Source organism: Oncorhynchus kisutch, linkage group LG30, assembly GCF_002021735.2.
Source record: "Oncorhynchus kisutch isolate 150728-3 linkage group LG30, Okis_V2, whole genome shotgun sequence".
NCBI classification, from domain to species: Eukaryota; Metazoa; Chordata; class Actinopteri; order Salmoniformes; family Salmonidae; genus Oncorhynchus; species Oncorhynchus kisutch.
In genome coordinates, this window is record NC_034203.2 from 28,446,494 (window position 1) to 28,461,912 (window position 15,419).

The 15,419-nt window shown below is 40.5% G+C and overlaps 1 protein-coding gene across 3 annotated transcripts in view; it reads left to right on the forward strand.

Annotated features, from left to right (window-relative positions):
- LOC109874721 (arf-GAP with GTPase, ANK repeat and PH domain-containing protein 3) overlaps positions 1 to 7,236 on the forward strand; it is a 261,538-nt gene extending 254,302 nt beyond the window's left edge. For 2 of the 3 annotated variants that reach the window (XM_031810043.1, XM_031810042.1), the window contains exons 17-18: positions 2,936 to 3,191; positions 3,525 to 7,236. In XM_031810043.1, coding sequence (XP_031665903.1) covers positions 2,936 to 3,191; positions 3,525 to 3,761 — 493 coding nt within the window. In that variant the 3' untranslated portion in view covers positions 3,762 to 7,236. The remainder of the gene's footprint in view (positions 1 to 2,935; positions 3,192 to 3,524) is intronic. The other variant, XR_004206342.1, reaches the window with a different exon arrangement.
- Positions 7,237 to 15,419: the final 8,183 nt, after the last annotated feature.

Sequence of the window (15,419 nt, forward strand, 5' to 3'; positions counted from 1 at the left end):
TATATTTGTTCAGACAATTACCCAAAATCGATCAGATATTCATAAAGTTTTCACACATACTTGATCTTTGGCCTTGGTTCCTGTGGTGGAAAGTGGAAACCAGGGGGGTGGGATGGGCTGTCAGCCTCCTACCCAGAGCAATCCACTGGTTCTGTGTTCCCATTGATCTTCTAACAGCCTTGTCCATATATAATGACAGGGTTTGATGGAGGGCTTACATCGCTCCAATCTCCTGCCATTAGAGTTACATTGTTGCATTCATAGCACCCCCATCCTTAAACTGTTATTTTTTCATTTCTGAATGTTCACTATAGGAAGTCATAAGGCAAGTTTAGTGCTATTCCTGTAGCACTGAGCTAATTTGAAGAATTGCGTAAGAACTAGTAAAACTTAACTTAAACCGTTGAGGTATAATGCTTTATAACTTGTTTTAGCCTAAGCATGTATGCAGGCTTTAAGTGAAGTGTTAATGGACCCTGCACTCAACATAAAACTATTTCTGTTTTGTCAGTGCAATTAGCAATCCTTTAATGAGTAAAGGACAGTGAGAGAGTTCAGGGTGACTCTTTTATCTGCCAGGCTGAGTGTCTTTAGCAGTTCATCAAATTCTTTGCGGAGGCTGACAAAGGCAGCTGTATGGTGGGCCAGGCCCGTCAGTAGAGAATAGAGGCTAATTCGCCCCTGTAGTTAAGGCTGAAGCTGCTGAAATGGAGTGCTGTGTATAGTGGGCCTGGCAGATTTTTCAAATCTGTTGTATTTATTTTTTTAGCATTTATTTAACCAGGTAGGCCAGTTGAGAACAAGTTCTCATTTACAACTGAGACCTGGCCAACATAGTGCAAAGCATTGTGACACAAACAACACAGAGTTACACATGGGATAAACAATCGTACAGTCAATAACACAATAGGAAAGTCTATATACAGTGTGTGCAAATGTAGTAAGATTAGGGAGGCAAGGCAATAAATAGGCCATAGTGGCAAAATAATTACAATTTAGCAATTAAACATTGTCTTCCGACAGATGGCGTCATTCTATCACGGCGCATTGCCACAAGCTATTTGTGATTGAGGTGAATTAGACTGCTATCTAGGCCTACTGACTGACTTTGTGCTGAGTGACGTGGCGTTAGTGTCCATACAGACTGGTTAGCAGACAGTCAGTGTCCTGGGGGATCCTTGTCACTCCAACCAGCGACAGAGTCGTTTGCCCCTATCAGTGTGAGCCTCTTCTCTCTGTCACTCACCCAGACGCCCAAACAACAGCCCCTTTCTACTTCCCTTATCACTCTGCCCGACGGGGTCGCAGGGTCAGAACCACACTGAGCATGCCCAGCTATTCACTGTATTGATTTTAATTTCTGGGATGATTTGGCGGTTTGTGTGTGGGAGGGAGAAAAGAGAACTGTGGGGGTCGAGATTGAAGATGTAGAGTGATAGAGAGATAGAAGTCTGACTGGCAGTGAATGGAGGGCGATGTAGCCCTCTTCTCTTCTCCATTCTCTGGCTCTATAACAGAAGGAGCCCAGACCTCAGCTCCAGTCCCCCTCTCTGACTGCCATTCAGGCCCATCGATCGGCCTCCCATCCCGGGCAGCCCAGGGGAGGCCAGGGTCCAGGCGCTGGTTGCCTCCTTTGTGGGGGTTCCACCAGTTATCCAGTTCAGACTGACGGCTGACAGCGCTGATAAAAACATGTCCCCCTCTCCTCCTGTCCTGTATTGTCCACAGCAGACATGCTGTTCACAATGTGTAACCTTTAGATAGCTGGCTAGACTGTAACCCTCCTGCTGCAGACGATTATCAGTGGAGGTGGGATACAGTTTCAGCATCTGACCCCTCCACTGAGCCCTTTCATCGTCAGTGTCCTGACACTCCGAGGCTACACTATAGGCTTCATATTAGAGAAAATACATGCTTGAGACAATGGAGTGAGGGTTAGGATTGATCTTAAGACATCACACTGCAGTGGTCAGATGTGGTCTAGGCTCTGTGAGTGCTGCAAAATGCAGTTGCTCTAAAGCCTGCCAGCATATCCTTCGACCCCAACCCACACGATCATAGAAGGTCCTTTTATGAAGGATTATCATAGCTTTATATTACAAACATCTAGTTATTTCATTGAAAATCCCATTTTGAATTATTATAATTTTTTCAATCAGAAATGCCTTCTTGAACATGTGAACGTTCATGTGCCTTAATTACATACTCGTATGGCATCTGTAAATAGGAATAACAATGTGAAATGATGAGCCTAGTTTAGTCAAGGAGAGAGTACTGAGCTATACAGGGAGAAAGAAAGGATCCTTCCTGGCTAGTCATGATTGGCTGAGATTATGGAGTGGTTGGACATGCCGAAAGATGAAACGTGATTGGTTTGTCACAGAATTCTGTCTATAACAGAATGGAGGCTTCCCTGGTCAGAATATAGATCATCTTTGCTACCGCACATATATGCACTGCAAAAGTGTTGCTACAGCTCTCAAAAATATTGTTGCCCTGAATTTAGCTGGGTTTAAGAAGAGAGACTGCTTTCTGGAGGACAATGCCATCCTGACTCACATGCATTTACATGTGTGGGTGAGGCTAAAGTTCAAGAGGGTGTGAGCGATGCTGAATGGGCTTAAACAGAGAAGAGCTCTCTAGGAAGTGTGAAAATCTCTTCAAAACTTTCAAAGGGCATTTTCTCCTACTTGTCTCTTCAGTGGGATAACAAGTTTATCAACTTTTAAAGCAGCATAACTTTCCTCCAACTACAGTGTATGATATACCACTCTCAAAACGTAAAATTTTTTAAAAAGCAAATCACTTTAATTTGATGTAAGCCTCAATAGCGTTATCTGGACACATTTCTATTATTGTTCCTTGTTTTTCGATCCTCTGTAACCTCACTGACCCTCTTTAACCCTCGATGTCATCTCTCTGTGTCCTACCCCAGGGAGGAGAGGGAGCGTTGGATCCGGGCAAAGTATGAACAAAAGCTGTTCCTTATGGATGTCCCCCAGTCGGACGTGCCCCTGGGGCAGCAGCTGCTTCGGGCTGTGGTGGAGGACGACCTGAGGCTGGTGGTGCTGCTGCTAGCCCACGGCACCAAGGAGGAGGTCAACGAGACGTATGGGGACGGGGACGGACGCACTGCCCTGCACCTGTCCTGCGCCATGGCCAATGTGGTCATCACCCAGCTTCTCATCTGGGTGAGTAGGTTGGGCTTCGAGAGAGGATTGTTTTCAACCTTGATTAAAGATGAATTATCTTCTTGGTTGAATAAAGGTTGAATGATTATGAATAAGATAAGATGGTTAAAGAGTTAAATAGATGGGGAAAATGTTATGGTCAGGGCCAGGAGTGTGTTCTGAGCATGTGACATGACCAGGAAAAACACTTGGCTGTGGATGAAAAGGGAGTGCTTTGTGAGAATCAAACAATATACTGAACTAGCTAAAACAAAATGTCAACTACACGTCACTCTGTCCACTTCTTCTCCTCCTCCTCCTCCTCCTCCTCACACTTCTCCTCTGTTCCCTCAGTATGGTGTGGATGTGAAGAGTCGGGACGCGCGCGGCCAGACGCCGCTGTCCTGCGCCCGGCGGGCAGGAAGCCAGGAATGTTCTGACATCCTGCTCCAGCACGGCTGCCCCAATGACCCCGTCAGCAGCCTGACCACACCCAACATGAGCCGCAGAAACCCCGATGTTAACCCTAACCCTAACGTCAACAATAACAACGCCCTCGGTGAACTCAACCGCAGTGTCAGTATCATGTAGGACCAGGAGTGGATCTGACCGGACTCACGGATCACCAAGGCCCCTGAACATACACATACTGTGTCCCCATAGACTACCCAGTGATCGTACTACTTTCCCAGTGTCCAGTCCTCATTCTCCTCTACTTCATATTGTGTAACCTAGACTGAGTAACTGACAGTGGAGTTTCTGCAACGGACAGGATAGAGATATTCCACGACACTGAGAGAGGTGCTTACCTGGTGGACATTGTATATTGTATTTGTTTAGTTGTTTTTCTCATATATCATCACCACAGAGGTGAATCTCTGTCAGAAACGATCATGATCAGCTTTAAAGCTTGTTATTGTTATTAAGCATCAACCAAATGAATGGCTCAAGATTTCTTTGTGTTTTTGGCATTCACCTCTCCTCTCCCCACTCTGTACTAAAACATTTCCTTTCAGGTCTTCATCTGTTGGAGCCAGACTGGGTATTTATTCGACTGTTATATGAAATGACTAATTCCATCCATTCATGCTTCCATGCCTACATGGAGAAATATAAACACCTTCGTAACATTTTGCATTAGATACTCAAAAGGAACTGCTATGTTGGATGCACAGTGATACCATGCATAGTCAGGTACCATGGTAAGTGATACCATGCATAGTCAGGTACCATGGTAAGTGATACCATGCATAGTCAGGTACCATGGTAAGTGATACCATGCATAGTCAGGTACCATGGTAAGTGATGCCATGCATAGTCAGGTACCATGGTAAGTGATACCATGCATATCAGGTACCATGGTAAATGATACCATGCATAGTCAGGTACCATGGTAAGTGATACCATGCATAGTCAGGTACCATGGTAAGTGATGCCATGCATAGTCAGGTACCATGGTAAGTGATACCATGCATAGTCAGGTACCATGGTAAGTGATACCATGCATACAGGAAAGAAACTATTACTATCGATAATGTAATAGAGTTTACGAAGGTGTTTATCTTTCTCCATGTAGGCAGTAAGGTCCTCCATAATCCATGTCCCACCAATATCACAATTATTAAGGTTCTATTTGACCCAGTTATTATTGGTACTATTAAGCTATCAAACTCTTGACATGCCATTCGTGTACAAAAGCATGTCTTGATGGAAGATCAAAAATGATTTATATACTTTACTTAGGGGCAAAAGGTTTAAACCACAATTTGAGATTTAAGAAATGATTGCACAATGGGAGAATTTTGGAAGATAGTAAAGTGATTTAATTTGTTGCCCTTGCAAATCATCCATTATTATAAGGGAATTGATGGGTCTGTTTTATGAGCACCGGGCCGAATATTTTTTGTAAAGATTCCTCTTCAATCAGAAATCTTTCACAGGGATGATTGAAGGAAGGAAATTGTATCATTAAGACATCTTTGTTGGAGTAATTTCTGAACAGGTTGAAGAGTGTTGATAATTACTTGACACATCACATTATCCTAAACCAATTTTCTAACTACTACAGGCGTAATGGAATATCTGTTCACCTCCTGTGGCCGAAGGCCCTGTATATTGGTACTCATGATATTATTTCTTCTGTTGTTGCTATGAACAATGTTTTACGTGTGTGTGCGTGTGTGTGCTTATGTATGAGTGTGTGAGTGAAAGAGAGAGAGAGCAAGCAACTGAGTAAATCTGTGTAAGGACACCATTTGGGAGGAAAGGTTAACATTTATAGTTGTTTGACTAAAATATGTTTTCAAGTGTACAGACCTAAAGTAGCTCTTTCTCCTATAAGATTTATCCTGAAACATTGTGGATTAACTTGGACTTCTGGAGTCGTAATTTCCTCTCCAACTGACTTTAACCGACCATCCTTACTCAATGGACCTAACCAAGTACATTCAAGTGTCAAACTGTTGAGATGGCAACTGAACGGGTCAAGATGATGGATGAAGAGAAATGCTGCGATGACTTGAGACACTATGGTAATTCTTCATAATAATATCACATGTATATATCAGTACTGGGACAAGATAAAGGAGGAAGGGCTTTGACCACAGGAATATTCAAGTGATATTGGTATAAAGTCTATAGAGACATGTAGTTTTCCTCGCTCTTCCACTGTTTTAAGGCTTGAAGTTAAAACCCTGTTTTCTGGTTTTACTATGGCGGTGTTTATGTTTACAGGGAAAAGGCTCTTCATATTAACCCTGGTACTTTATGTACATGGTTTTGTTGATTCCCAGCGGGCATAACTGGTTAGAATTATATCAGTATAACCATATTACAATCTGGTTGTAAACTGGTTGGAATGACATAATTTAACCCAGCTTGGCTCAGTGTATTCCCTCTGTATTTGTAGTTTATTGAAGCTCACAGAATATCAATGGGGCTCCCGAGCAGCGCAGTGGTCTAAGGCACTGCATCTCAGTGCACGATGCGTCACTACAGTCCCTGGTTCGATTCCAGGCTGTATCACAGTCGACCGTGATTGGGAGTCCCATAGGGCGGCGCACAATTGGCCCAGCATTGTCTGAGTTTGGCCGGGGTAGGCCATCATTGTAAATAAGAATTTGTTCTTAACTGACTTGCCTAGTTAAATAAAGGTTAAATAAATAACCAAATTACATTTTGACTGATGGTCAACAGAGCTTGTAGACAGCCTTAAGTTATAACGGTACATTGACAAGTTTTTTTTTTTCCTTAGGTGTACAGTATGTGTATAAACCACCATGGCACCAGCTTAATTAAATACATTCTTGAGTAAATTTCCAAGTATGTCTGATATACGGTAGTAGATTATTTCTTATAGGAGTTTACGGTATATATTTACCTGATGCCATAGTACCTTTTTCACCCTTGTAATATTTCCCTTCCCCACTGCTCTTAATGTTGCCTGACTATAAACATTATTCATTCTAAGCAAAGTGTTTTCCCCCAAAGACAGGCTGTTCTGACATGGCACCCTATTCCCTAAATAGTGCACTATTTTTGATCAGAGCTCAATGCGTGACCTGGTCAAAAGTAGTGCACTATAAGGGAGAAGGTTAATTACCATCTCGGACACACCCAGGATGTACGGTAGATATGGGTCCAAGATCCTCTATGACCAGACAAGCTTCCAGACAAACAATTGAAAATATTTGAGTTTCCGGTCACTCTTTTTTACTTGTCAACCCTATTTTTATATCTTGTTAAATTTTTCCTCTTTTTTTTAAAGCATATTTTTAGGTACTTTGGTCTCAATGTATCTACATTATCTGACACTTTGAGGTACTCTGTGTATAATGATGTACATTTGACATATTTATAATGCAGTATGTAAATATGGTTTGGTTTTTTTCGTTTAATTTTCCCGTTATTTTTTTTCTCTGTTTACGTTTAGAACGTGAAACAAAGGTTAAAGCTAAAGGGTTACCTGCAGCGTGATTGGACGCTTGGATGACTGTTGAACTATTCAAACACTCCAATAAAACAATGTAGCCTTTCCTGGATTTGGGAAATAACAAAAAAGATGAAACGCATCTCTCTCTTTGCATTTCTCATTGTATCTTCTTTAAATGACTTGTGTAAGTGATGTAATGTATGTATGTATGTATGTATGTATGTATGTATGTATGTATGTATGTATGTATGTATGTATGTATGTATGTATGTATGTATGTATGTATGTATGTATGTAATAGCAACATGTGAGGCACAAGCTTACATTGTAACCACTCTTAAAACATGGTGCCACTCCCAAGGCAACATTGAAAACTCCCATCTTACACAAGTCCTCCATTTTCTTAACGGCACTTCCTATCTAACCGTCTGTGTGATATACTGTGATGTGCCAATATATGACATTCTGTCTCAATATCCAGGTTTAATACGTTTAAAAGTATTATTCTACAGTATATAAGTCATGGATATAGGATCATTAGCCAGCCTCAATCAGTCAGATCCATTGAAGTTAGACAGTGAAGACAATCCCCTTGTGTTGGTGTGTTGGGACACTGAGGATGGCCCATTGGTGTGTATTGTGTGTACCCAGTGGTTGAAAAAGTACCCAATTGTCATACTTGAGTAAAAGTAAAGATACTTTTAATAGAAAATTACTCAAATAAAAATCAAAAGTAAATGTAATTGCTAAAATACACTTAAGTATCAAAAGTAAAAGCATAAATCATTTCAAATTCCTCATATTAGGCAAACCAGACGGCACCATTTATTTGTTTTTTCTTTATTTACAGATAGTCAGGGGCACACCAACACTCAGACATAATTTACAAATGAAGCATTTGTGTTTAGTGAGTCCCCCATATCAGAGGCAGTAGAGATGATCAGAATGTTCTCTTGATAAATACGTGAATTGGACCATTTTCCTGTCCTGTTAAGCATTCAAAATATAACGAGTACTTTAGGTTGTCAGAGAAAATGTATGGAGTTAAAAGTACATTATTTTCTTTAGTCAGGTAAAAGTAAAAGTATAAAATAACTACTTAAGTAGTACTTTAAAGTATTTTTACTTAAGTACTTTACACCAGTGTGTGTACAATTTAAGTGTGTATACCATTGTTACAATTATGTTTCAGGGGTACCAGAACGTGGCAGAGCTCAGATGCCTCCTTCCTATGCCAATCCTTTGGCTAAGTGAGTTACCCCCTCTACCCCTCCACTTCCTGCTCATGTGCCACCCCCACCCCCCCAATTGACAGTCCCAATAGCCTCCAGGTAAGGAGAATTAAGAGAAAGAGCCAGGCTTAGTGTCAGGCAGCGTGACGCGGAGGGAGAAAGTGAAAGGTCTCTGTCATGAGGAGTCAAAGCACACCACTAATCTACTCCTTATTTTCAGCTAATCTGCTCTCCGCAAATGCAGGCGGCTCTGTGCTTCCCCCAACTCTGTTTTCTCTTCTGTTGTCTCTTATTACATGCCTTTCTTTTCTTCTTCCTTCCTCTTTAAAGACTGAGATGGTGATACAACCACACGTGCATACTCAAGCGTGCGCATACACACACACACAACCACACACACACACATAGTTGAGAAAGTAGCTTATACAATATGAGTCAATACTGTGACTTGCTAAGGAAAGGCAATACGGACAAGTGAAAACGAAAATCTGTCTTCTAATTGGATAATTTCAGATAGTACCCCCTCGTTTCACTTAATTTCAAAAAGTTTTCTACCTACTGAACAGAACCCTGTTATGTTATTGCATAGGAGGTAGCTAAACACTGAGGAGTGTTCTGTGCCGCCCACCTTGGCTTAGACAAATCACCTCCCAGATTGCAGAGGAGGGTTTACCTCTGATGGATGGCTACACAAACATCTGACGAGAACATATTTGAAAACGTTAATTCAAAATCTCCCTAAAGTGTTGCACTACCTACTCACAAGGGGTCCGATTCTGACTTAGGAAATGAACACCTTTCCTATGCACACCTTTCCTATGCACAACTTTCCTACGCATTTCTCAGTAGTTGGTGTGCGATGGGCTTTGCAGGTGTAGTTCCCTTGCGTGCTGAATACTGTACAGTATATGTAATTCAATCACCCACTTTCTGGCCAACACATTTTCTCTGTAGGATTTTCTTTCAATGGTACATTTATCTTAAGCCATCCCTTTAAATACGGTGTACCTTTAATTAGAATTTTGTTGACAGATTACATTGAGAGAATGTAACGGCTCTCCTCTTCGTCTGATGATGAGGAATAGGAATCATCGGACCAACACGCAGCGTCGTAAGTGTTCATAGTAAATTTAATGAAATAAACTGAACACTGAATGACAACAAAACAACAGAGCGTGAACGACACGAAACAGTCCTGTATGGTGAAAAAACACAAAACAGGAAAGAACTACCCACCATCACAGGTGGGAACAGGCTACCTAAGTATGGTTCTCAATCAGAGACAACGTTTGACAGCTGCCTCTGATTGGGAACCATACCAGGCCAAACACATACAAAACATAGAACAAAACATAGAATGCCCACCCCAACTCACGCCCTGACCAAACCAAAATAGAGACATAAAAAAGGAACTAAGGTCAGGACGTGACAGAGAACGGGTTAAGAAAATAGGGATCAATGAAAGAAATCCATCTAAATATATGCATATTCGTCTCCATTTCAGCACCAACTGGTAGATGTAAAAATACTCTGATTTTGTAGATGATTTAGGTACATTTTAGGGTTGGGAAAGTACTGTACTGAAAGACACTAAATATTGAACAATAGTCTTATAAATCTACCCTAATCATCAATAATCATGGAACTTTATGACAACGGTCCATTAGTCATGAACCGTGCTCCAAGTTTAACCTGCTATGTGTGGTCTGAGTTCCATAATGATTCAAATAGGCTACATGTACCAAATTATTGCACAACGTTAACCAAATATGATCCACTACTGCTAGCGACCCTCAGGAACAATTTACACAGATGTGACAGAGGAAAGAAAGGTCAACGGAATGGAATGATGCAAAATTTAAGCTACAAACTAACACTAAAGTGACAGTTATAAATGTATGTAGGTATTACGGGCGGTGGCTCCCGTTAGTGACTAATATTTAGCATAATACAAATTGTTAAATAAAACTGAGAAAAGCCTGGGCGTATAATTAAAACATTCTAAAGCACATACATCAACCTGGCAGGTTCAGCCCTACAGAAGCCTATTACTTGGGGCTCCAAATTTCATCCATGCAAATTGTTGAATTTGAATAGGGTTCGCAATACATATCAAGTTGATAGGATTTTTAGTTTGCTTCCATATGAATGGTTCCACATTCGTCTCGAAGGATCAGAGGGAAGTTTATTTACAATCCTGTTCTCCAAACGGATTACTAATTTACCTAGCTCTAATCAATAGCTATTATCAATATATAAGTTACAGTGCATGGAGAATGCTGAAAGTAGATGCTTTTACCACTTGGCAGGTTCGCTCGATCTTAGTTATGGTTAGTCATGGTTATGAGGGGAATTAAGTCAAGGTCAGAATATGCATATAGAGAAATGTGCATAAAAAGGGAATTGCGTTCCATTTGTGAACGCTTACCTCAGGTTGGAATCGGCCCCAAGGTAATTAGGGGTTCACAGCAAAGCTGAGGAACTTATTGTTATTCTTAGATTTTCTTTTTCCTTGACATGGTCAAGTAACTCATGCATAGATTAGTAAGTATTATTTCTAATTTGGCACACAGAAACTAAAGGCCATGAGTAACTTGGTCAAAAAGAATGGCAACGATAGGCCTATAGGTGGCGCTGTTATAAGCAGTCTCACTTAAATCCTCATATCTGCCGCCCCGTTTGACATAGAGACTTTGTATGTAGGTTACTTTTCTCATGCTGAACAAATTTGCCTCAAGGACCCATTAAGTCTGTCAGGATAGATTTTCCTCTATCTTGGAAATTTTGGAAAACCTATGAATAACTTTTGAAAATGTCTTTTCATTATCCATGAGTCCGAATAACATCAAATTTTGTATGTAGGTCCATAGTTAATCTCTTAACTTAGTTTGAGAAAAGCTCATGGTTAAGAGATGGCTGAGTTATTGATAAATCAGGGAATCTGATTTTGCATGTCCATTTAAATCCTTCGTAAATCCACTTCACATGTGCCTATCAACTTGAAACGTACATACATTACCATGATGAACCATGTTAAATTTGGCATTGATATCTTAACAAATAAACTATTAACAATTAACTTTTTTTAAACTATGTAACACTAATGCTTACATTTTTTTTTTTTATCATAAAGAATCATGGCATAAAAGTCAGATTTATTCCAAATTTTGTCTTTGGACTGAGAAAATAATGATGATTTCCCACGGGGGATCAGAACCAACAAATATGGTCATGTATGCACTCTCAGCTCTGGCTAAGAGTATCTGCTAAATGACAAAAAAGTATTTAAAAGTAAAGACATTCCACAATGGCCTATTAACATGAAACTTGTCATCTCTATCATGGACGTCCCTAAGATAAACCATACTAAATGTGGTATTGATATCTAAAAAAAACAAGGAAACTAATTAACAACTCATTCTTTGTATGTATCTTTGCATATGTAACACTAATGCTCGAAATCATCTTCTCCACATCAACCATATGTCAGATTCACTCCACATTTTGTATTTAGACTCATTACACCAGTCTTCAATGTTTGAGAAACAATTGTTGCTGCATTCAAATATGTCCACACTTTCTGCCATCCTGTGAACCTGGTTCATTGCTGCTAGCAGCTATAGTTGTTTTCTGTGTGTTTGCTATGCAAATTGTTTAACTACAGTTGCCTATCATATGCATGAATGCCAATTAGTAGGACTTTTTCAATACTATTTTCATTCATTGAAAGGCAAAAATCCTCAGCTCATTTTAGCAATTTCTGTTTAATTACTTCCAACATACTGCCTCAGTTATAAACTAATATAGGTCTTTGTTATCATGCTTGTTTTTGTGCTGAAAGGGTCAAATACATCCAAGGCATTAGTCTTCTCTGATCCTTGACATCTTCATGTCTGTTTCATCACATGTCCCTTTTCAACTATACAATGCATTTGGAAAGTATTCAGTATTCCTTTGTCCACATTTTGTTACCTTACAGCCTTATTCTAAAATGGATTAAATACATGTTTTCCTCGTCAATCAACACACAATACCCTATAATGACAAAACATTTTTGCAAATGTATTAAAAATAATAAGGCCTTATTTACATAAGTATTCCAACCCTTTGATATGAGACTCGAAATTAAGCTCAGGTGCATCCTGTTTCAATTGATCATCCTTGAGATGTTCTACTTGATTGGAGTCCACATATGGTGAATTCAATTGATTGGACATGATTTGGAAAGACACACACCTGTCTATATAAGGTCCCACAGCTGACAGTAAATGTCTGAGCAAAAATCAAGACATAAGGTCGATGGAATTGACCATAGAGCGCCGAGATAGGATTGTGTCGAGGCACAGATCTGGGGAAGGGTACCAAAAAATGTCTGCAGTGGCCTCCATCATTCTTAAATGGAAGTAGTTTAGAACCACCAAGACTCTTCCTAGATCTGGCCGCCCGGCCAAACTGAGCAATCGGGGGAGAAGGGCCTTAGTTAGGGAGGTGACCAAGAACCCAATGGTCATTCTGACAGAGCTCCAGAGTTCCTCTTTGGAGATGGGAGAACATTCCAGAAGAACAACCATCTCTGCAGCACTCAATCAACCAGAACTTTCTGGTAGAGTGGCCAGACGGAAGCCACTCCTCAGTAAAAGGCACGACAGCCCACTTGGAGTTTGCCAAAAGGCAACTAAAGGACTCTCAGACTATGATGAAACCAAGATTGAACTCTTTGGCCTAAATGCCTGGCACCGCTCATCACCTGGCCAATAAAATTCCTACGTTGAAGTATGGTGGTGGCAGAATCATGCTGTGGGGATGTTTTTCAGAGGGAGGGACTGGGAGACTAGTCAGGATCGAGGTAAAGATGAACGGAGCAAAGTACAGCGAGATCCTTGAAGAAAACCTGCTCCAGAGCGCTCAGGACCTTCCAGAGCACTCAGTTCACCTTCCAACAGGACAATAACCTTAAGCACACAGCCAGGAGTAGCTTTGAGACAAGTCTCTTAAAACCTGTTGGGGCTAGGGGGGCACAAGGAGTTCCCTAAAGGGAACACCCCCCTCCCATTCAGTTGAAAAAAATATTCTTTAGAAATATTTAACTTTCACACATTAACAAGTCCAATACAGCAAATGAAAGATAAACATCTTGTTAATCTACCAATCGTGTCCAATTTAAAAAAAAATGTTTTACAGTGAAAACACAACATATATATATGTTAGATGACCACCAAATTCAAAAACACACAGCGATTTTTCACAGTCACAAAAGCATAAATATAGATAAAATGAATCACTAACCTTTGATTATCTCCATCAGATGACACTCATAGGACATCATGTTATACATGTATGTCATATATATATGACTGATTTGTTCCATAAAGTTCCAAAAAGCCCATAATTTAGCCACTTGTTAGCTTGTTCAGCCCAGCATTCAATCCTCAAAAAGCACGAGCAATTCCTCCAGACAAAAACTCAAAACATTCCGTTACAGGTCGTAGAAACAAGTCAAATGATGTATGCAATCCATATTTAGGATGTTTTAAACATTAATCAGCAATAAGGTTCCAACCGGAGAATTTCATTGTCTGAAGAAACTCATTGGAACGCAAGAACACTCTCTCGTGACCGCGCGCAATGAGACCGAGGCTTTCTGCCAGACCACCCACTCAAAGAGCTATTATGAGCCTCACCTTTATAGTCGAATCATACAACCAGAATCTAAAGGCGGTGACATCTTGTGGAAGCCCTAGGAAGTGCATAAACATCCATATCTAAGATGGACATCCAATGGCACTGTTTTCTAAATTGAGTTGTCACTTCCTGTTTGGATTTCTTCTCAGGTTTTTGTCTACCATATGAGTTCTGTTATACTCACATACATAATTCAAACAGTTTTAGAAACTTCAGAGTGTTTTCTATCCACCAGTAATAATAATATGCATATATTCCCATCTGGGAAAGAGTAGGAGGCAGTTTACTCTGGGCACGCCTTTCATCCAAAAATGAAAATGCTGCCCCCTAGCCCCAAGAGGTCTCTTAATGTCCTTGAGTGGCCCAGCCAGAGCCCGGACTTGAACCCTATCGAACATCTCTGGAGAGAGCTGAAAATAGCTGTGCAGCGACGCTCCCTGTCCAATCTGACAGAGTTTGAGAGGCTCTGCAGATGTGCCAAGCTTGTAGCGTCATACCCAAGAAGACTCAAGGCTGTAATCGTTGCCAAAGGTACTTTAACACCATTCAGTTTGAATTTTTTGTAGATTTGCAAAAAAATACAAATGAACTGTCTTTGCTTCATAGTTAGGGTTAGATTGAGTAGGGAAATTGAGTAGGAATTGAGTGTAGATTGAGTCAGGAAAAAAACTATGTAATCAATTTTAGAATAAGGCTGTACCGTAACAAAATGTGAAAAAAGTCAAGGTGTCTGAAATACTTTCCGAATGCACTGTACATTTTCACCTAGGGCAGCAGGTAGCCTGGCGGTTAAGAGCGTTTGGCCAGTAAACGAAAGGTCACTGGTTTGAATCCCTGAGCCGACTAGGCTGTTTGGGCCAATGACCATAGGAGTTGACAAGACAGCACAAACCAGGCTAAACCCGTTCCACTTTGACCAGTGATTATATCTATCTTCCTGACGACTTACCATGGGTATTCATAGGGGAGAGTGGAGTAAGTTGAGCCAACCTTGTTTCTAGGAAACCATACACAAAATGTAGAATTTTATCAAATATTTAGGAAGAGGTCATCATTTCATGGGAGTCTGTTTTATTTTGATTTATTTTACCTTTATTTAACCAGGTAGGCTAGTTGAGAACAAGTTCTAATTTGCAACTGCGACCTGGCCAAGATAAAGCAAAGCAGTGTGACACAGACAACAACACAGAGTTACACATGGAGTAAACAATAAACAAGCCAATAACACTGTTACGGATACAGTTATCCTGTGTGTGTGTGTATCCTGTGTGTGTGTTTCTTTTCTCTCCTTCTCCCCTCTCAGGTGAAAATCATCACTCCCCAATCAGTCAACAATCAATCATCAATCAGAAGACACACCTCCTCCTATTTCCTACCCTATCACAGTTCCTTCCCCATGGTTTA